The sequence below is a fragment of the Geotrypetes seraphini genome, chromosome 6 (assembly GCF_902459505.1).
Source record: "Geotrypetes seraphini chromosome 6, aGeoSer1.1, whole genome shotgun sequence".
NCBI classification, from domain to species: domain Eukaryota; kingdom Metazoa; phylum Chordata; class Amphibia; order Gymnophiona; family Dermophiidae; genus Geotrypetes; species Geotrypetes seraphini.
The window spans coordinates 8,218,196-8,241,457 of NC_047089.1; the positions used below are offsets into that span (position 1 = coordinate 8,218,196).

At 44.4% G+C, this 23,262-nt stretch overlaps 1 protein-coding gene across 1 annotated transcript in view; it reads left to right on the top strand.

Annotated features, from left to right (window-relative positions):
• The window catches only part of PDE2A (phosphodiesterase 2A), a 505,027-nt gene that overhangs the window by 404,416 nt on the left and 77,349 nt on the right, over positions 1-23,262 (top strand). Inside the window, exon 14 of the mRNA XM_033947538.1 lies at positions 17,425-17,464. Within this exon, the coding sequence (XP_033803429.1) occupies positions 17,425-17,464 (40 nt within the window). The remainder of the gene's footprint in view (positions 1-17,424; positions 17,465-23,262) is intronic.

Below are 23,262 nucleotides of genomic sequence, written 5' to 3' on the forward strand. Positions count from 1 at the left end.
TGCACTATTCACTAAGGCCTATAGTGATTCGATCCCAATCCTCCCGTGCAAATTAGTAAAACCCCATACAAAATAGCCAAGAGATTGATTCACTAACAATTGTTTGGCTATTTTGAGTCGGGTTTTACTACTGACAAACCAGACTGCTGCAGACCTGTCGATAACTGAGTTACCGAAAGGCCTGCAGGTTTTATGACAGGCCTGCCTGTCTTTTTTTATTCATGTTTTTTCCATGGCACAGATATTTTGCGTGTGTTACACACGCAAAATATCTGCCCCATAAAAAAAATGAATAAAAAAGACAGGCAGGCCTGTCAAAAAAATGTACCCCCTCACAAAAATACACCCCCCAAACATGGCCGCCCTCCACCCCCGACCGGCACGGCCCTCGCCCCACTCCTTGCTCCCCACCGGCACGGCCTACCCTGGCACCAAAAATTTGGGAGCAGGAGGGGTGCTCAGTCCCTTCTGCTCCTAGGCCTCCCACCCTCCGGCCCACCCCTGGTCGGCCCAGGCGGTCGGGCCCGGCCCACCCACCCCTGTACCTTTGAAATAGTTAGGAGCAGGAGGGGTGCACGGTCCCTCCTGCTCCTTCCGACAAGGATCGTCACCATCTTCGGGAGCAGGAGGAGTGCCCAGACCCTCCTTCTCCTATGCCGATCTTCGGGAGCAGGAGTAATGTCTTCCTGCTCCTGCTCCCCAGGCCAGCCGCCGCCCAATAGCGGACAAAGTGCCGATGTTTTGAAAAGCCGGCCGGACACCCGGACCTGTCCTTTAAAAGGAGGGCATGTCCAGTTAAAACTGGATGTCTGGTAACCCTAGATGTGGCCCTTCCTACTTCTGACATAAGGACAGCAGTGTCTCAGATGTAACCGCTCATGCTAAAAGAAATACAGACGTTAAAACCATACAGTGGAACAAGCACCTAAGAGAAGGATGATAAATGTCTGCAGGGTACAAATGATACATCGCCATAGGCAGCAGGGTGGAACATGCATGGAATACTTATAATGTCAGTTCAATATGAATGAAGCCCCTTAAGAGGCAACCTATTAGAGCATAGATATGATAAACATTATGTCAGCACAATATAAATGCATTAGATAAGATGCTCGTAATGTCAGGAAGATAGAATGGGAAGTCCTTTAATAGGAACTATGGAGCCAGGTGCAGTTGAGATATATATAGTATATCGTCAAGCTGGACAAGCAGGACAAAGCCATTGAGATAAATAGATGAATGGCTAAGCTGAAGGCAAATTATATATTCAGATGAATAAGGTATGAGCAATGGCATAGAAGGGGGGGGGAGGCAGTCCGCCCCAGGTGTGCTCTTGGTCCATCATCCTCTCTGCAATCCCCCGCCCCGCGCATACGCCCCTTCCGTTCCCTCGCACCTCTTTAATTTTCCCTGGGTGAGCAGCGTTACAAGCTTGCTGCCCGCGTGGGTGTCACCTCTGTCTGACGTCACTACCGTGCCCCCCTGCCTAGGAAGTGATGTCAGAGGGATAGCCGACACGACGCAGGCAGCAAGTTGGTGAGGTTGCTCGGGCCTGCAAAATTGAAAAGGTACGGGGGAAGGGAAGGGGTGGTGGGTCGGGAAGGAACAGGGGCGGGGGAGGGGCGCCACTCACTCACGCCACTGGCTATGAGGAACCGGTCTAAGTTACAGGGTGTACAGCATGTGAGTGGAGTGGGCGGAAAATCAGTCGCCACGTGTATTAAATAATAATAATAATGGAGTACTCCCCCAAAATTCACCTGGGTTCTATTTAAGGAACCCCCGCGAATTTCAAAAAACCACGAATGCGGTTTTTCGCCTGTCAACAGGCAGGGGAGGCAAGAGAGGGCAGTTGGAGCGCCGGCGGGTGAAGGAAATCACTTGCGGCCTGCTCCGACCACCTCTTCCTGTAGTAAAGTCGGGCTACCCCAATCAGGAGCTGCGTTGACACGCGGCTCCTGATTGGAGTTGCCCGACTTTACTACAGGAAGAGGCTATCGGAGCGGACCGCGAATGAGCGAGTCTGCAATTCGCGAACCGCAAATTCACGGGGGAGCACTGTAATAATAATAACAACTTTATTTTTGAAACCGCCACACCAATAAGTTCTAGGCGGTTCACAGCAAAAAGATGCTGAAGAATCAGCGAATCTCGTCCATACACATTACATAAAGCAATCATAGTACGAAGCGGACAATCAGGATAAGAATTTATCAAACAAATACGTGTGTTCTTCTTCAGCTTATGCGAGGAAAACTGGAGCTAACCCAAACAATACCTATAACAAGTACACTCCTCCCTCCGTATTCGCGGTGGTTAGGGGTAGAACAGACCCGCGAATACGGAAAACCCGCAAATAATTGTTTATATTAATGGGTGCTCCTTCTTTCACATGTCCCTGGTGCCTATCCATCACTGAGAAGCCCCACCCTTCCCTGCCGCAAACGGAAGCGTCCCTTTCCCCCTCTGTGGCAGTGGTTGTTTTTACTTTTGGTTTCGGCCGTAGTTTGGAGACAGCTGCGACCGAAGGGCCGGGAGCTCACGCACTGCTCCAGCTGTGCCAAACGTCCATCCTCCTCCCCTACAGCTTGTGCATGACACCCCCCCCTTTTCTCAGCTTTGTCCTGCCTCACCCCGCCGCGCGCTGACTCTGCCAGACCCGTACACACGCTGTGCGCGCAGATGTTTCTGTTTGGGGGACGGTCATGCTTTGCGCTACCCTGCCTCCTCCTCAGAGAGATCAGCCTACTATGCATGCGTGGCACGGAAGACGGATGCACGGAGGCACGAAGTTTGAAGTGCGCATGTGTGCTAAGGGTTTTTTTATTATGGATTTGCGGGGTTTTTTGTAACAGCCGCCGTTAACAGTATTGAAATCGCAAATAACAAAAATAGAGCTTCCTTTTTCCTAAAGACCCGAGGGCAGGCAGGCGACGGAGAAGTCATCGTCTTCTCGCTAGCAAAACACAAAGAAAAGTCCGCTCGGAAGAGAAGCAGGGGGAAGCCCGGCGAAGGAAATTCCCGGGACGGAAACTGTGCGCGCGCGCTCTTTCACAATTCTAGGCAGCCGCAGCTTTCCTTCTTCAGAATTGGCATTATTACTGCATTATATTTTCCTCACGGGACGTAATAGACCACCCTTTGCTCCTCCCACTTTAGAAGTGCTGCTTCTGTCTGCGCACTTTATTTTCATCGAAAAGGGCCCGAGGTGGAAGAGCTCACAAGAGCTTTTTATTTATTTAGGGCTCCTTTTACAAAGGTGCGCTAGCGTTTTTAGTGTACACGCCACCCGAAAAACTACCACCTGCTCAAGAGGAGGCGGTAGTGGCTAATACGCACAATATTTTAGCACGTTAAGGCCCTAACACACCTTTGTAAAAGGAGCTCTTACTGTTTTGGAGTATTTTTTTTATTGCAGTTTGATGAAATCACTGCGTACGTTTGTTTAAGCACATCTGAAGCTGGGAAGCAGCGTTTTTCTGTGTGAAAGCTGGCAAGCAACAAAATTTTTATTTGGAGGGAGGAGCCAGCGTGTCAAAAACCGCAAATAAGCGAAACCGCGACTACGGAGAGAGGAGTGTGCAACCAAATTTGAACAAAACGCTCACCTCAAAAGGAAGCCAATGAAGCTGTTGATAGTAGGGACTGACATGGTCATATTTTTTTTCAGCCCCAAAATCAAGCGAAGTGCCGAATTTTGTATTATTTAAACTAGATGATATTACAGTAATCCAAGACTGACAAAATTGAGGATTGAACCAATAGGCCTAAATGACAATGAGTCAAAGTATTTTTGGATGATATTAAGTTTCCAGAGAACGGCAAAACATTTTTTGATCGTTAAATCCATATGCTCGTTTAAAGTTAAATGTTGATCTAACGTAACACCCACAATTTTAATAGTAGTAACTAGTGGGAAATTTTGGCTGTTATGGAAAATTCCAGTTTCACTGATTTTTTTATTAGGACTGGCCAGAAAAAAACCTTTGTTTTTTCAGAATTAAGTTTAAAGGTTTGGGAGAAGAGTCGAGCTTTCACCTGCTTCCTGACGTAGGGGTTCAAGAAAGGATTGGACAATTTCCTGCTGGAAAAGGGGATAGAGGGGTATAGATAGAGGATTACTGCACAGGTCCTGGACCTGTTGGGCCGCTGCGTGAGCGGACTGCTGGGCACGATGGACCTCGGGTCTGACCCAGCGGAGGCATTGCTTATGTTCTTATGGGAGAGGAGGAGATAATGGATGTTGCAGATGGGCCATTTGGCCTTTTTCTGCCATCATGTTTCTGTTTCTATAACCATAAAGCTCTATTACATCACAATGCAGGTGTAAAGAGCCTTAGCCAATGGGAAGAGGAGGAGATAGTGGATGCTGTGGATGGACCATTTGGCCTTTATCTGCCATCATGTTTCTATGTTACTAAAGTTCTATGACCTCACAATGCAGGTGTAAAGAGCCTTAGCCTATAGGACGAGGAGATGCAAATGTTAAGAGCCTTAGCCAATAGGGAGAGAAGGAGATAGTGGATGCTCTGGATGGGCCATTTGGCCTTTATCTGCCATCAGGTTTCTCTGTTGTTATTAAAGTTCTATGACATCACAATGCAGGTGTAAAGAGCCTTAGCCAATGGGAAGAGGAGATGCAAATGTTAAAAGCCTTAGCCAATGCGCTTCCAGAGAGCGTAATAGGGCAGATGTACGGTACTGGGGTTCAAGAAAGGATTGGACAATTTCCTGCTGGAAAAGGGGATAGAGGGGTATAGATAGAGGATTACTGCACAGGTCCTGGACCTGTTGGGCCACCGCGTGAGCGGGCTTCTGGGCAGATGGACTTCAGGTCTGACCCAGCGGAGGCATTGCTTATGTTCTTATGAGATAGATAGTCTTGGGTTAGGTATTGCCCCTCTGGGAATGAGTTCCAGAGTGGGGGGGGGGGTCACTCTTGAGAAGTCTCTTCGCTGGCAGCAGTGGCGTAGTGAGGGTGAGAGGTGCCAGGAGCGGTGGCACCCCTCCCCCTGCTCCTTCCTGACCCTCCCCTGTTAGGAGCACACACCCTTTCCTCCCCCCCCCCCCCGTACCTTTTTAATTATCCAGGCGTAAGCAACCTCACAAATTTGCTAACTGCGTCGTGTCGGTTATCCCTCTTACGTCACTTCCTAGACACGGGGCCCGGAAGTGACGTCAGAGAGAGGTGACACCGACGCGGGCTGCGAGTTTGTAATGTTGTTTGCACAGGGAAAATTAAAGTGGAACGAGGGAGGGCAGAGAGGAGGACAGGTTCTGGCGCCCCTACCAAAACCATGCCCAGGGACAACCACCCCCCTCCCCCTCCCCCCTTATTATATCACTGGCTGGCGGGTATCACATTGGTCAGTTTCTTTTTGTGAGGGTACAGATGCTTCTTGAGAGGCCCTTAGAAACCTCAATAGTGTGTAGAGGCCTAACTTATTCTTTAACTGGGGAATTCTATAAATGATGACTAACATAATTACTAAATTGACTTCAACGATGAGCTTTATAATAAGCTCATAATTGAAAAAAAATTGAATTGGGAGACAGACGCTTATCTTCTTAGGCGCGATTCTACAAAAAACAGGCACCCCCCAGAATGCTCACAAAATAGCTGGTTTCGGTTTGGGGCATTTTTAACAGCCACTGAAAGAACATAACAACATAAGAATAGCCATACTGGGTCATACCAGTGGTCCATCAAGCCCAGTAGACCGTTCTCACGGTGGCCAAAACCCAAGGAGTAGCAACATTCCATACAGAATCCCAAAGAATAGCAATAGAGGGCAAGCTGTGGCTTCCCCCATGTCTTTCTCAATAACAGACTATGGACTTTTCCTCCAGGAACTTGTCCAAACCTTTCTTAAAACATGCTACGCTATCCACCTTTACCACAACCTCTGGTAACGCGTTCCAGAGCTTAACTTTTCTCTGAATGAAAAAAATATTTCCTCCTATTGGTTTTAAAAGTATTGACCTGTAACTTCATCGTGAAAAATCGATCCACTTGTACCCGTTCTACTCCACTCAGGATATTGTAGACTTCAATCAGATCTCCCCTCAACCATCTCTTTTCCAAGCTGAAAATGCTCAGTTAGCAATTTAAATGGCTAGGAGCCTATCCTGAAGGTTTCCCATTCAGACTTTCTGTGTAAACTTTTTTTTTTTACCCTGCATTTCTCCCACCCTCACCATATAACTCTCCAGATGATTCTTTCTCTGTGCTGAACCTTTTGGCGACCACTTGGGGACCAGCAAAGTTCAACAGACCAGTAAGAAATCATGCTTTCCAACTGTAGTGCCCAACACCCTAACCTCACAGCAACTGAATAACCATCGTAAAAGCAGCCCTAACTCAAACCTATAGAGATACAAACCTTCCCTGGCTTTTCCTCCAGTCTTTTTCTCTCTCCCCTTTTCCTCCCTTTATCTGGCCAGGCTAGTTCTATCCCAGGGACTACAAATTTCAATTCCCAATTGAGGTAGAAGATATCTTCCTTACAGGACCTATGGCAACAAGAGGGCATCTGTTGAAACTCAGGGGTGGGAGATTTCATAGCAACACTAGGAAGTATTTCTTCACCGAAAGGGTGGTTGATCGTTGGAATGATCTTCCACTTCATTAATTGAGGCAAGCAACGTGCTCAATTTTAAGAAAAAATGGGATAAGCATGTGGGTTCACTTTGGGGAAGTGCTTAGGGGGGAGGGTCCTTAGAGTGGGCAGACTTGTTGGGCCGGTGGCCCTTTTCTGCCGTCATATTCTATGTTTCTACAGAGTCCGTAAGATATTAGAAGCAATAGGTGTTAGGATATGATGAGATGTGACTCAACAAATACTTCCGTGCAACTTCACTGAATTAGATCCATTGCATTTGAATCTTCCGGTAATTAATTGAAGTTTAATATTACACGTCTTGCATCATGATGGTTTATGCCAGCAGGAGGCGATATTAAAGAGAGAATATGCAAATGCACAGTCCATCCGAGCCTTTGAGGATTCAATCTTTGCTCTTTTGCCCAAGAGTGAGTAATTTTGCTATTGGGCTCTTTCAGTGTCTCATTATTCCTGCATGCATTGACAAATCTCCCAAGCAGCCAATGCAATTCCAGTCCCTGCGGGGGCCCCACCCCCTCCACCTCGGGCGAAACAACGTTTGCTTTTCACGCACCTTTTTTTTTTTTTTTTTTTTTTTCCTGTTGCTAAATTAACAACCCTGAATTGAAATTAATTAATTCCAACCTGGTGAGATATTAACACTCCACTGGGGTTTTGCCATGTTGTTTTACAGCGGTATTGCCAATTATACAAGCTGCCACTCGATTCCCCCCCCCCCCCCTTTCAGAACTTTACGTTGTTCAGATAGCACTGCTCTGATTGGAGTAAGAAATCTGTGACAGGAAAAAAAAAAAAAAAAGAAATTATGTGTGTATATATTTTTATATTAACATGAGTACATAGAATTTTACTCCCTCCCTGCTATTTCCCCCTCCCTCTGAATAATGCAACGTGATACAGAGTGATTGAGATCAAATTGGGCCACAGCTTTATTTGGGAACACACAAGCATGCCAGAGCCAGAATATACAGTACTCCCCCCAAATTCGCAGGGGTTCCGTTCCAGGAACCCCCGCGAATTTCAAAAAACCTCAAATGCGGTTTTGAGTCTGTAAAAAGGTAGGAAAGGGCAGCTGGGGTGCCGACGGATGCATTAAATTATACCCGGTATGCTCCGGGGGGGGGGGGGGGGAGGAGGAAGAATCGGCTGTGCAGAAGGCTGATTGGCTGAATGGGGGGCAGAGGAGGAGGAATCGGCTGTGCAGAAGGCTGATTGGCTGAATGGGGGGCAGAGGAGGAGGAATCGGCTGTGCAGAAGGCTGATTGGCTGAATGAGGGGCAGAGGAGGAGGAATCGGCTGTGCAGAAGGCTGATTGGATGAATGGGGGGCAGAGGAGGAGGAATCGGCTGTGCAGAAGGCTGATTCGCAGACTCATTCCTTGTATTTTCTGACCAGAAGAGGCAGTCAGAAAATACCGTGAATAACCGAGTCTGCGAATCGCGAATTCGCGGGGAAACACAGTCCATCAACCAGAACTCTATTTAAAGATCTTCTGTGAGAGTAATCAGTCAAACCATTAGCCAGAGTGTGTAAATAAAACACCTCTAATATGCTCTTCACGGATCCTCAGACTCAAGTCTATTCATTGTCCCAGGCTTTATGCACGACATCCTCACCAGATCTTAAAGCTGTCATTCTATAAATATATAAATTAGTTTAACCACCTTAAAGTGTGTATATATTTTAAGTACTTAGCTTAAAACTGTGGTCTTCCTTTCAGGGATTTTATCGCCACAATATAATCATTGAGCCATACAGAGTCTTTCCCTCTGCCCAAACATCTGGTCCTCTTCCACAGAAGTGAGAATCAAAGCCAGCCACCAACCTAGTACGGTTAATCTTCTGCTCGACCAGGACCTTAGCACTGTCCAATTGCCCTCCCCACCCCACTGAACCCCTCCACCATTCCAGAAGAGTCCAAGAGGTGAGCACTAGCCAGTCCAACTCCCTCACAGCACCACCGACCCTCGTGGATATGTTTCTATCTCATAATTATCAGGAATTTTCTCTCGCCCTGGATCCGGTTTTCTGCCGTGAGCATTGTAGCAGATTATACACCCCCCCCCCCTCCACAAATCAAGTGCCACACTATTTGGTTGCCACTTGAACTCATTATTAAAAAGTTCAATGCTAATGTCAACAAATGAACCCTCATCTGCCTGGAACAAGCCTTCCCGACCTCCTTATCCTACTGTCTGTCTTCCTTTTTGCTGGTTATCTTCTTTCCCCAATGACTTTTTTTCATATTTGGGCCTAGGTATGTTGTTCAACCGCCAGATCTGCATATCTAATATCCAGTACATTCACTTGAAGAAGTCCTTTCTTGCCTCCGTAATTAATTTTCTCCCTGTGACTCTTCTGATTTCACTACCCTCTGAATGAACAATAAACTGCCCGGGGGAAGCACGGAGAACCCCTGTTATCGGTAAGTAATCTCACTACCCTCTGAATGAATAACTGCCTAGGAAGGTGCTGAGCTCTGTCTGCAGAATCAACTGATCCCCTTGCCAGCCTCAGAGTTTCAGCCACACAACAGTCACTCCAATGACAGTCCGGGTTCCTAGACCCTTATTACCCTTTGAAATACTCAAACGATGAAAGAATAGCCCACGACCCAGACCGGCTGCCTCTAGATCTACATTGCCTTGTTTCTATAAAGGAGAGAAAAGACGATCGCTATTTGCTTTCGGACCTACACACTAGTCTTCCATCTCCCAATGCACTAGAGTAGGAAGGCTGGATTCTGCTGCCCCGGTGGCGGTGCCAGTTTGGAGTGAGTGTGTACCATACTCACTGGGCTTTAATATAATTGTACCTTCCACCAGTCTTAGGATCCTTGCAAACTGGAATCTTGTCAACAGAGATATATCCTGGTGCACAAGGAACTCATGACTTTCGAGCAGATGCCGAAGTAGGTTTGGACATTAGCTACTGGGCACGTTACCATCTTGTCAAATTTCAGAGCTGGAGAATCTCCCCCACCTCTTGCTAGTACATCTGTCCTCCGATGGTCAAGCGGCCTCTAGTGGCGCGCTCAGTTGTCTTGCGCTGAGTTGTCTTGCGCTCAATTGTCTTGCGCTGAGTTGTCGCTGCGCTCAATTGTCTTGCGCTGAGTTGTCGCTGCGCTGAATTGTCTTGCGCGCAATTGTCTTTGCGCTTATTTGTCTGCGCGCAATTGTCTTGCGCGTTTTTGACCTGTCACCATATAAAAAGGTTGGGGAAAGGGATGAACAATGTGGTAAGGAAGAGAACAAAGAATTTAAATCTGTCCCACGCAGAAAAAAAAGCAAGTAGCCATCAGGAGGCAGTAAGTTAAGAGCTAAAGGCCAAAGAGAAGTCATATGCCTTTAATTGTGCCTTGAAGGTTACAAATGATTTCTCGGAACGAAGGTAAAAAGACAAAGGATTCCAGAAAGTAGGAGCCGTAACACAGATTGAAGAATTCCTATGGAAATCCAGAAAAAGTTGTCTAAATGAGGGCATGACTAGTATTCCTGTATTTAGATGAGTGGCTTCTAGAATCGTATGCAGTGCTGATCTTTGAGCGCCATTTATAGAATACGGCTCTAATCGACTTTGATGCACACTTTATATAATAGCACCTAGTGCTTACCTGACTCACTGACAGTTATTGGCGCTTTGACGCACGTAATTCTATTATTCTGTGACATCTACACGCACCTGGAGGCCGATATTCAGCGCTCTTTAGCCGGCCAGGAATGACGCCCATCCTGCTACATAGCACATAGCCAGGTATCCCGTGATATTCAGTGGGAGATAGATGGCTATATCCTGCTGAATATCCGGCTTAGCAGATTGACAAATGACCGACTGAATCCAAGAAAGTGTAGGACAGGCAAGTGGGATCTCTTAGAGAGAGGAAGAGATAATGGTTACTGCAGATGGGCCGACTGGATGGGCCATTTGGCCTTTATCTGCCAACATGTTACAAAAGCCATTATGTTACAATGTTTCTATAACCATAAAGCTCTATGACCTCACAATGCAGGTGTAAAGAGCCTTAGCCTATAGGGAGAGGAGATGCAAATGTTAAGAGCCTTAGCCAATAGGGAGAGGAGGAGATAGTAGATGCTGTGGATGGGTAGATTGGGTGAGCCATTTGGCCTTTATCTGCCATCATGTTTCTATTTTGCTACTGCCAATATCCAGCGGCTCACCGGGTAAGTTCACTGGCCAGATAGAGCCACCTAAAAGGATGGTTTGTCTTTGGCCATTGAGTTTTAGCTGACTAGTCACTGAACATTGGCCTAGCTGGCTCTGTCTCGCCCATTCAAAAATAGACTGGAAATTCAATGCTGGTCACCGGATACGGCACTGGCATTGAATTTACAGGTTTGCTGTGGAGACTTCCTGACTATTAGGGGCCTAACATGAGGTTCCCAGTCAAAGAATTGCCTTCCATGACCTTTGGAGTCGCTCACTGGTATGCCTGACTCAGTCCTGCTTGTTGACAGGAAAAGCAATGTGGTTTTCTATAAATCGTAAGATTGATAAGGCACTTGGTACCTTCCACTTCCCAAAGGGGTGCTTGCAGTGGCAGAGTAAGGGGGGAGGACCGCCCTGGGCGCCATGTCAGTGGGGGCACTGGCACCTCTCCACCCCGCCACACCACACCACACTCGCACCCTATGCCACTGTAGATCTTCGTCAGTGGGAGCAACTTCTGCCTGTTGCTCACACAAGCCTGGTTCCCCTCTGAATCGCTTCCGGATCACGGGGCCAGGAAGTGACATCAGAGGGAAAGCCAATGCTGGCAGGAGGAGCATTCTACAGAAGCCACTCAAGGTGGAGAAGATTTAGAGGTACGGGGGAGAGGAGGGAGAGTGCAAATGTGGAGTGGGGGTGGCCACAGAAGGAGCGGAGGGCCTGGGAGGAGGGGGGCTGCCACTGCCCAGGCAGCTCCTACTCTTACTAGGCCACTTGAGGAACAGAAAGACAGCTGCATGCAGGAAGAGTAGCGCATGCTTTTTACCAAGGTGCGGTAAGCGTGTGGTGAACGCTAAATCAACACGTGCGCTTATCGCTAATGCGTCCATAGGATAACATGCACACGTTAGCGGTTAGTGCGCACTCCTTTGTAAAAGAGGGGGTAAGTTCTGAACTCTGGGATGAAGTTGGGGAAATCCACCGCTTATACTTGGAATAAGCAGCATCAAATCAGTTCCTCTTTTTGGGGATCTTGCCAAGTACTTCCAACCTGGATTGGTCACCGTTGGAAACAGGATGCTGCAGCGTATCACAAACTGCCGTGGCGAGAGCCACGTCCTGTAGGCAGTCAGCCAGCGTCTCTCCTCCTCTCCCCCCCCAGCATAGTAATTTCAAGCTCAGGACCCATCTAGAGGGCCTCCACGCATGCGCGTGACGTCATTACGTTAACGTCTGCGCATTCCCAAGGCTCCGGACCCTCATTTCCCAGAAGAACATTCAACCCCCCCCCAAAAAAAATAGTTTCAGATTCTTCAAACTTTACACAACGGTGTATACTGACCAAAATCTCAGCAGACCAGCAACTAGAAAAGACTGCAGGAATGCACTCTAGAAAAAAACAACAACAAAACCCCCCCAAAACCAGCTTTAAACACCTTTTTTTCCAGTCAGGACACTTAGATCAACAGAAAAACATCTGCTGACTATCCCTTCTTTAAAAGTAATAGGTGCTAGGAGATCTACTATCTTTTCGGTTATAGCACCCCAGATCTGGAACAACTTAGCAATCTACGTACGTAGTGAATCCTCACTAGAAAAATTGAAAAGCTCTTGAAAAAGTTACTTGTATAGAGGCGCATTTGAGACATAGATAACATAATTCTTCTATCATTAAAGCATATGCTCTAATAATCTCCTTTACCTCTTTTCCACGTTTTCCATGTTTAGCTATGCTTTCAAGATTAATTTCTATTACCCTCCAGTTGTTTTTTCCCCTAAATGTACCTCTATTTTCTTTAAAGATTGTAGTTCACCCTCCTTTCCATTTGTACTGGTAATTATTTGTACGTATACACTGTATGTTTATTTGTATAAAGTTATTTTATTGTTTCCCAATTTTAAATTGTCATATGCATTAAGAACATAAGAACATAAGAACTGCCATCTCCGGATCAGACCCATGGTCCATCGAGTCTGGCGATCCGCACACGCGGAGGCCCAGTCAGGTATACACCTGATGTAGTTTTACCACCCATATCCCTCTATGCCTCTCATAAGGAGATGTGCATCTAATTTGCCTTTGAATCCTAGCACAGTGGATTCCTTAATAACCTCCTGTGGAAGAGCATTCCAGGCGTTCACCACTCGCTGCGTAAAGCAGAACCTCCTGACATTTGTCCTGGACTTGTCCCCCCTTAGCTTTAAACCATGTCCTCTTGTCCGTGTCACGTTGGACAGTGTAAATAATTTGTTTTTCTGCTCTATTTTATCGATGTCTTTCAGTATTTTGAACGTCTCTATCATGTCCCCTCGCAGCCTCCTCTTCTCAAGGGAGAACAGTCCTAGTTTCTTGAGTCGTTCCTCATATTCCAAGTTCTCCATACCTCTTATTAGCTTCGTTGCTCGTCTCTGCACCCTCTCCAGCAGTTTTATATCCCTCTTTAGTTTGGGAGACCAATGTTGGACACAGTATTCCAAGTGTGGTCTGACCATTGCTCTATAAAGTGGCATTATGACTTTCTCCGATCTGCTCATGATTCCTTTCTTTATCATTCCTAACATTCTGTTCGCTTTCTTTGCCGCTGCCGCACATTGTGCCGACGGCTTCAGGGTCCTATCTATCAGTACACCCAGGTCCCTTTCTTGTTCGCTCTTGCCCAGAGTTGCTCCTGACATTCTATACTCGTGTTCCTTATTCTTACTGCCTAAATGCATTACTTTGCATTTCTCCACGTTGAACTTCATCTGCCATTGCTCTGCCCATTTCTCTAACTGATACAAGTCGCTCTGGAGTTCTTCGCTATCTTTCTGCGTTCTGATTGTCCGGCATAGCTTTGTGTCGTCTGCAAACTTAATGATCTCACTGGATATTCCGTCTTCAAGGTCATTGATATAAATGTTAAATAGGATCGGCCCAAGTACCGAGCCCTGGGGCACACCACTAGTCACTTTCTCCCAGTCTGAGAACTTCCCATTTATGCCCACTCTCTGCTTCCTGTTTTCCAGCCATTTGCCTATCCACCTGTGTATATCTCCCTCTATTCCATGGCATTGTAGTTTCCTGAGAAGTCTTTCATGCGGAACTTTGTCGAATGCCTTCTGGAAGTCCAAATATATTATGTCCACCGGCATTCCACTATCAATTTGCTTGTTCACGGTCTCAAAAAATTGAAGCAAATTCGTTAAACATGATTTCCCTTTCCTGAACCCATGTTGACTGGGTTTCATCAAGTCGTGTGTATCTAGGTGCCGGACTATGCTATCCTTGATCAGTGCTTCAACCATCTTTCCAGGGACAGACGTAAGGCTCACAGGTCTGTAGTTGAAGTATTTGACATCGCGTGTACAAAAATTTTTTAACAAACTTGAATCTGAGTTGAATCAGTGATCTTACACAGTGAAGGGATTAAAACGCTCTATTTCCCAGTACTTAATTCTTCTTTTTAGCAACAGGAGTCTCAAAAATCCACTTTAACTTCTGAAACACATTTTAAAAGTTATTATCAAATCTCCTTTGAAATATAACTCCCAATTTAATTTAGAAATCTCAATAAATCACGAGAACCAACAGGTATAAGATACGTTCTAGACCAGGGTTAGGGTTAGGGTTCCCCATTGAATATGCATGAGATCTATTTGCTTGCACTGCTTTCATTGTATGCTAATAGATCTCATGCATATTCATTGGGGAAATCAAGTTTCAAGTTTAATAATGCATTTGATTAATCGCTTATTAAAATTACTAAGTGATGTACAAAGTCAATAAAAAGCAATAAAACAAAACTAACAATGTACATATTATACATACATGAGTTGGGAGGAGAAAAGGTAAAAAGTTACAATTTTTAAGTTTTTGTAGAAATAATGGAAAATACAAAAGGAGGGGAAGTTTAAAACCTTAGCATTATAAAAAACAAATCCAAGAAGCGTATAAATTTCAGTTATTAAAAGCGTCTTTGAATAAATAAGTCTTTAATAATTTTTTAAATGTAGAAATATCTTTTTCAATTCTTATATAATGTGGTAGGGCGTTCCACCATTGAGGTCCCATAACGGTGAACATGTCCGATCTACGTGTTCCAATAATTTTTAAAGAAGGAACAGTAAGTAAATTTTGTCCAGATGAGCGTAGTGGTCGTTGTGTAGTATGTGGGATTAAATATCTAGATATAAATAAAGGTTCGTTTGTTAATAGTGATTTAAAGATGAGTAATATAATTTTGTATGTAATCCTATGACTTATTGGAAGCCAGTGAGCGTCTATTAGCAAAGGTGTGACGTGGTCATATTTTTTTGCGTTAAATATTAATTTAATGGCTGTATTTTGTATTAGTTGTAATCTCCTTTTTTCTTTCTGTGTGATATTGAGAAGAAGAGCGTTACAGTAGTCAAGTGTAGATATTATTAATGAATGAATAAGTATCTTGATTGATGTTAAGCTGAGGAATTTAGCAATTGAACGAATCATTCTTAGTTTATAGGAACACTTTTTTTTACTGTAATAGAGATATGTTCATGATAATCCAATTTATCATCTATTGTTACTCCCAAGATTTTAACAGAAGAGACTAAGTTAAGTGGAATATTGTTAAGAAGAAAAGGATTTGACAAAGTTAGATCTCTTTTCCAGGAAAATAACATTGATTTGGTTTTATTTATTTGCATTAAGCCAGTTTTGTACTATTTCTAATTTATGATTAATGGAAGTGATATCAGTGGTATTTTCTGGATCTAAAGGATGAATAAGTTGAATATCATCTGCATAGGAATATGGAATGAAGCCAATGGACTGGCAAATGACTAATAACGGAGAGAGAAAAATATTGAACAGCATAGGTGACAGTATGGATCCTTGTGGAATACCAAATGAGGAGGAATAAGATGTGGATTCTTCATTGTTAAACCTGACTAAGGATTTACGGCTTTCTAAATATGAGGTGAACCAGGAAAGAACGTTCTCTGTTATACCTATTTCTTCTAATCTATTTAAGAGTAAGTTGTGATCGATGGTGTCAAATGCTGCGGAGATATCTAAAGAGAAAAGAATAACAGATTTATGGTGGTCTAAGAAGTATTGAATGTTTGTTGTTAAACCAATTAAAGAATACTCTGTACTATGAAATTTTTGGAATCCTGTTTGGTTAGGATGAAGTGCATTTGTATTTTCAATAAAGTCAGAAAGTTGGTTAAAAACCAATTTTCCTGTTAATTTCGCTAAAAAAGGTAAGTTAGCTATCGGGCGATAATTGGATAGTTCGTTAATGCTAATTTTATGTTTTTTAATTATAGGAGTAATGATTGCTGTTTTCCATTATCGGATCGGGAGTTTTTTAGGTTAACTTGTTTTAGAAGGGATTCGATGTCTTGAATTGAAGGGGTTTTAAAATTTGAACATTTAGCTATTGGAATAGATTTAATAACGTCGGTAACTTGGAAATTGTTTGTTGTATGTGACAAAAAGGAATTACGAATATTGTCGATCTTTTGAACAAAAGTATCAGCTAGTTCTTGGGCTTTTAGTGTAGATTTTTGAGTAGAATTGTTTATGTTGCTTTTTGGATCTATTGATTTTAAAATGTTATATAATTCGGAAGAGTTTTTAGCTTTGTCAATTCTTTTGGAATGATAAGTTTTTTTTGCATGATTGATTTTTATTTTCTACTGAGAGATGTTGTCCCTGTAGGTTTGAAGATTAGTTGGTGTTTTATTTTTTCGCCATTTCCGCTCCAATGAACGTCATTGTTGTTTTATCAAATGAAGTTCTGCTGTGTACCAGGGGCGAAATGGTTTTAGTTATTAGTGGAGTTTTATTATCTAGTAAAGATGAGTAAATCCTGAAAACCCGACTGGATTGCGGCCCTCCAGGAGGGACTCTGACACCCCTGGTCTAGACCCACAACTCACACAACATGAGCCGCATCCTGCTTTACAGTTTTCTCAGTACACAGCTCAACAGCCCGAAAGCCAGTTTAATTTGCAGCATTTTTCATGAAATCAAACATTTACAGGAAATATTTCAAAAATATCAACTTCTTCCACACACCAACTCCAGAGCAGACGTACAAATGTTCACTCGGAAGCGACACACCTTTTCCTCACAAATCCTTAAACTCTCTGCTCTCCAGCTCCCTGGGGCTCTTAATGATAGAGCTTCCTGCTGCAGACTCTCTGACTCTTATCTCTCTGATCTCCCTGCACCCAAGCAGCCCTCAGCATTTCCTTACCAATTTCTCTGCTTTAAATTTATTATTTTTTTCCTGTATAACTTAGATACTGCAAATCTAGAACCATTCGTGGTCTGGCGGTATGTAAGAATAAATTTATTATTACTTTAACCTTTTCCTATCGTAACAAATTTTATATTACGCTGGTTCCAATCGTAATTATTTTACCAAAGTTTTGTATTATTCACGTTATCATTTACGGCTATTGTAAACATAATGTAAATAAGTCCTAAGTCTGTAAATTCAAATATTTTGTGTTCCTGTCATATACTGTATGTCCCATGCCATGGGACATATGATGGCAACGACATTTTTGGAACGTCCCGTCAGCCGGGACACACGATAGAAAAAGGTTAATAATACCGATAATAGAGCGTGTCCTAAGCTGCTGGCATTTCTTTCTCCCACAGGCTCTACTGCAGGTAGCCAAGAACTTGTTCACTCACTTAGGTAAGTCACTTCTGTCTCCTGCTTTGACTTTTTTGGGGGGTGGGGGAGACAGGAAGTGGTGGCTATTTGTTACATTGTGATGGCTGATGAGGGATTTTGCTGTGAGCTTTAGCTGCAAGGATCAGAAAGTGCCAGTCCCGGAGATCACACAGTATCATATGCACAATAGACATTAAACAGCAGAGATCACAAAGAGTAAGTCCGCCTTCATTTATTGCATTTCATTTCTCTCCCTCCTAGAGCTAAAACCGAATCTGCGACTGAAATTGACACTAGGTTTTGGCAGAAACCAAAACCATAAATGAAACTCCCCCCCCTCCACTCCTTCCTCCCATTCCAATCAAAAAAAGTCCCCCTCCTGAGCCAGCACCTCCCAGCAGTGTCTCCCTCTCTCTATGCCCCCTCCTCCGAGAACACATCTCTCCATCCCACAAGGGCCCTACCATAGGAAGGTCTAGTGGTCTATTGGTATCTTCAGGGGCAGGAATAAACCATTACTACTTATAATTTCTTTAGTACTTTTAGACTTATGCAGCACTGTACATTAAACTATGTACGAGAAAATCCCTACTCAATAGAGCTTACAATCTAATCAAAACAGACAAATAAGGGTTAGGGAATTTCTCATGGATTTGAAAACTGCCAGAGACGGAGCTTGACGTACTGAGTCAGGCAGTCTATTCCAGGCAAGATACACGGGATGGAGTCTGGAGTTGACAGTAGAGGAGAAATGTCCAGATAAAAGAGACTTACCCAATGAACAATTTCTGGTGGTCTAGTGGTGTCTTTGGGGGCAGGAACAAAACCCACTCAGGATACAGAGGGAGGAGCCTAAGGTCCTGATTGGCTCAGATGCCTAAGGTCCCTCCATCTGAGCCAATCAGGGCCTTAGGCCCCTCCCTGTGCATCCCAGGTTGCACCAGGAAGGGGAAAGCCCACCTTTATTGAGTGGTGGGTCTGAGGAGCAGGAGGGCTGGACATTGCTCCTTATGTCACCTAATTACCAGGTACGGGGGAAGTTCAGGGGAGTAAAGGGGATCTGGGGCATACGCTGGCAGGAGGGAGTGGGTATCCGTCCTACAAATTTTTTTTTAGGAAGGAAAAGGGGGAGGAGTCAGTTCAAGGGGGCCATGTGGGGTGGAAGTGCAGGGAGGATTGCGGTGACAGGAGGGAGTAGACATCCCTTCTGCCTCCATTCTGACTCCTGGGGGGGGGCGTCATTGAGGGGGGGTGGGGCTGGTATATCTTTTATTTTTTTTGCAGTTCAAAACTTAAGGAATCATTTGTGCCAAGATTAGAGGAAAAATTCAAATCTTTTAAAATTATCCTCCCACAAATTAAAACTATCCTTCTCCTCGCTAAAAGGCATTTCCCACACAGGAAAGCTAGGGACCTCCCTCCACTTCAAAATCACTGAGCTCTGGAACAACCTTACCTCCCCTCTTCGGAACTTGAGCTCTCTCCAAGTTTTCCGCAAACATCTGAAAACCTGGCTTTTCTCAAAAAATGTAAGTCTCCCTCCAACTTAGGAATCAAGGAAACTCTTCTATCTTGGCATCCCAAGTCCTCTAAATTTTCTTCACACTTCTACCTCTAACCCTCTGTTGTAGTTCCTTCCTATTTCTCCTACTGTAAACCGCGTCGAGCTCTACGAACGTGGAGATGATGCAGTATACAAACCTAAGGATTAGATTAGATTAGATTAAAAACATTTTTTTAAAAAGAAGCATTCGGTCAAGATTTGATCCAATCTAAACTAACCCATATTTTTAAAATGATTTGTGGGTCCTCAGCCAGCAATCCTATGAAATTTTAATATTTTTTATTTAGGAGTGAATGTTATCCTGCATGTTTGTTGTTGTGTGAGTTAGGTCTATTCTATCTAACAATGGAATTCTTTTTTTACTTTGGCTTTATTTGATTGTATCATGTAAACCGCTTGGACCAGTAAAATGAATGAGTGGTTTAACGAGATTAATAAACCATAAATCACATGTCCAGCTTGAGTTTCTCCGGGCCCACTTGATCCAGTTGTGCCTTTGGATATTGTTGTGGCTCTGCAGCCCCACGGACCAAGCTGCAGGCGCCTGCAATGAACCGTTGATGAACTGATACCGATGACACCGCAGTAGCTGAGGTGAGGTCAACTTGTGATTGGTAAATGAAATGCATCGAAGTGCACGGTCTTGGCGTGATGTTGATGCCCACGGATGACCGGACCCAGGCTTCTCCACCACTGAACTCATCATTTTCTTCTTTTGTACAATCTTTACTACTGTGCTGCGACTGCAGCCGACTTTGCTGGCCATCTGGCGGCACGAAAATCCAAATACGTTCCTCCAATGTCAGGTTCCAAGCCCTGTCCTGGTTGGCGCAGAAACTGTATGAACATAAGAACATAAGAATTGCTGCTGCTGGGTCAGACCGGTGGTCCATCACGCCCAGCAGTCCGCTCACGCTGGTGGCCCCCAGGTCAAAGACCAGTGCCCTAACTGAGACTAGCCCTACCTGCGTACGTTCTGGTTCAGCAGGAACTTGTCTAACTTTGTCTTGAATCCCTGGAGGGTGTCTTCCCCTATGACATACTCCGGAAGGGCGTTCCAGTTTTCTACCACTCTCTGGGTGAAGAAGAACTTCCTTACGTTCGTACGGAATCTATCCCCTTTTAACTTTAGAGAGTGCCCTCTCGTTCTCCCTACCTTGGAGAGGGTGAACAACTTGTCCTTATCTACTAAGTCTATCCCCTTCAGTACCTTGAATGTTTCGATCATGTCCCCTCTCAATCTCCTCTGTTCTAGGGAGAAGAGGCCCATCTTCTAATCTTTCGCTGTACGGCAACTCCTCCAGCCCCTTAACCATCTTAGTCGCTCTTCTCTGGACCCTTTTGAGTAGCACCGTGTCGTTCTTCATGTATGCCGACCAGTGCCTGCCCTTTTTATACTTGCCCTGTTACCTAGACATTTGGATTGTAATTGGCTGATGAACGCAGCCTCCTGATTGCTCAGAAACAACGCGTGCTGATTGGACAGTCTTGATCCAGTTTTTGAAGCATGATCGGTAAAAATGATAGTAACTATGTTCAACAAAATTGTAAAATTAGAAACAAGTGATCTTAAAACATTAATTCCAATAGCCAAATTTATCCCTTATAATGTGGTACACAAAGAAATCTATTGGGTCAACAAAGAAAAGAAAAGGTCAGAAAGTTGAAAGAATGCAAAATTCACAAGTGGTTCCAGATTTTTGCGCACCACTGTCTGTACATAGGACCAGTTCCTTGATTGGAAATTGCTGGATGGCATAAAACCATAGGGAGCAGAACTCAGAGAAACTACAGTTTGATGGATTCCCTGAGAGAGAGGACGAGGTGTCGCACTGCCACTGGTGATGTACGGAATGAGCTTGGAGTCTGTTGCTTTTATCTCAGCCTTACACGGAATGAATAAAAACTAGCAAAAGAGGATTCTTCCCCGAAGGCAAGGCTGTGTGGATTTATGAGCCAAGATTAAATCAACACACTCGGCAAAGCCTGCCTGAAGTTGACAAATTGCTGTGTACCTTTTAAAGTAACACATTTCTGCCGCTGTCTCCAGAGCAAGACGGCAGGTTCCATCTGTCTTTATCTGCCGTGTGAAATAGGGGGATGTGAGCAGAATGGGAGTCTTTGCCCATGGTCACCCATCCCAGACAGGTAGAAGAGGAGGAGACAGAGAGCTACAAGTCACAGGCGCGCATGCAGCTTCCCTTCCCCCATACCTCTCTAACATTCCTGGCGCAAGGAGCAACTCCAAACCTGCTGTCGTGCCAGCATCGGCTCATCCTCTGACATCACTTCCTAGGCGCCAGAAGTGACATCAGAGGATGAGCCGACGCGGGCACAAAGCAGGTTGTACTTGTACATTGTCTGTTGGATAGTTCGTCTACTCACAGTGCAGCACTCGGCCTTTAATCATGTGGCAACCACAAGGTCAGAAACATGAACTCTCCATTGCAAGATTGCACCATCAAAGAACAACATGCAGTCGTGCACGTTCTTTGGGAAGATGGATTGAAATCTATGGAAATTCACCGTCAGATATTGACTCAGTATGGACATAGCACCATGAATCAACAAAAGGTTTATGAGTGGGTAAAAAGGTTTAAAGTGGAAAGAACAGGCGTAACCAATGAAGGTCGTTCTGGTCGCCTATCAACATCGCACATTAATAGGGCGGATGCCTTGAATAGGGAAGAGCAACAGATGGCTGCAAATTGTGATATCAGCTATGACATAATACATTTGTACACGATGGGTTCCCAAACAGCTTACTGATCTGCACACCTAAGTGGCGTAAATGCGCATAAGTCGAGTCTCTTTCAATTGAAAGGAAGCTCTGCAAGGAGAGGCATAGGATGAAGTTAAGAGGCTCTGGAGTAATCTAAGGAAATATTTTTCTTACAGAAAGGGTGGTAGATGCGTGGAACAGTCTCCCGGAAGAAGTGGTAGAGACAGAGACTGTGTTTGAATTCAAGAAGGTGTGGGATCTCTTAGAGAGAGGAAGAAATAATGGTTACAGTGGATGGGCCATTTGGCCTTTATCTGCTATGTTACTAAAGTTCTGTGACTTCACAATGCAGATGTAAAGAGCCTTAGCCAATAGGGAAAGGAGATGCAAATGTTAAGAGCCTTAGCCAATAGGGAGAGGAGATGCAAATGTTAAGAGCCTTAGCCGATAGGGAGAGGAGGAGATAGTGGATGCTGCGGATGGGCCATTTGGCCTTTATCTGCCATCATGTTTCTATGTTACTAAAGTTCTGTGACATCACAATGCAGGTGCAAAGAGCCTTAGCCTATAGGAAGAGGAGATGCAAATGTTAAGAACCTTAGCCGATAGGGAGAGGAGGAGATAGTGGATGCTGCGGATGGGCCATTTGGCCTTTATCTGCCATCATGTTTCTATGTTACTAAAGTTCTGTGACATCACAATGCAGGTGCAAAGAGCCTTAGCCTATAGGAAGAGGAGATGCAAATGTTAAGAGCCTTAGCCAATAGGGAGAGGAGGAGATAGTGGATGCTGCGGATGGGCCATTTGGCCTTTATCTGCCATCATGTTTCTATGTTACTAAAGTTCTGTGACATCACAATGCAGGTGCAAAGAGCCTTAGCCTATAGGAAGAGGAGATGCAAATGTTAAGAGCCTTAGCCGATAGGAGGAGGAGGAGATAGTGGATGCTGCGGATGGGTCATTTGGCCTTTATCTGCCATCATGTTTCTATATTTCTATATGTTCAAAACTCTCTCAGAAGAGTTTCAGATATTTATGACTATGCTTATTAGATACTTACCATACTGCCTTTATTAAGTAGGTCAAAGAAATTCAATTTAATTCAATAAAAAGAAGAGAAATGAACTCCAGTGAAAATACAGGAAAGATAAGTCTTACTTCAAGCGCTAAGCTGGCTAAACGCTAATATTCAATGGGGGATAGTCAACTACCTCAACTGGATATCCTGATCAATGGCTAGCTCGGTCCCTGTCTATGTCATGCAACATAGCTGGTCAGCCCCAATATCCATTGGATGGCTAAGATTAGTGGCCAGATAGACCCGCTTATATATCAGGTCAATATTTGGCTACTACAGTTTATGAGTTCAGCCGATGAATATTGGTTGGCCAGCTGTGTCAACCATGACCAAAAATAGATTGGAAATTCAATGCTAGTCACTGCATATGGCCTTGGTATTGAATTTCCAGATTCACCTCTGTCCGCAGGAGGTAGTAGCCAGTCTGCCTCCTGCAGTCTGAAAATCAGCCTCAG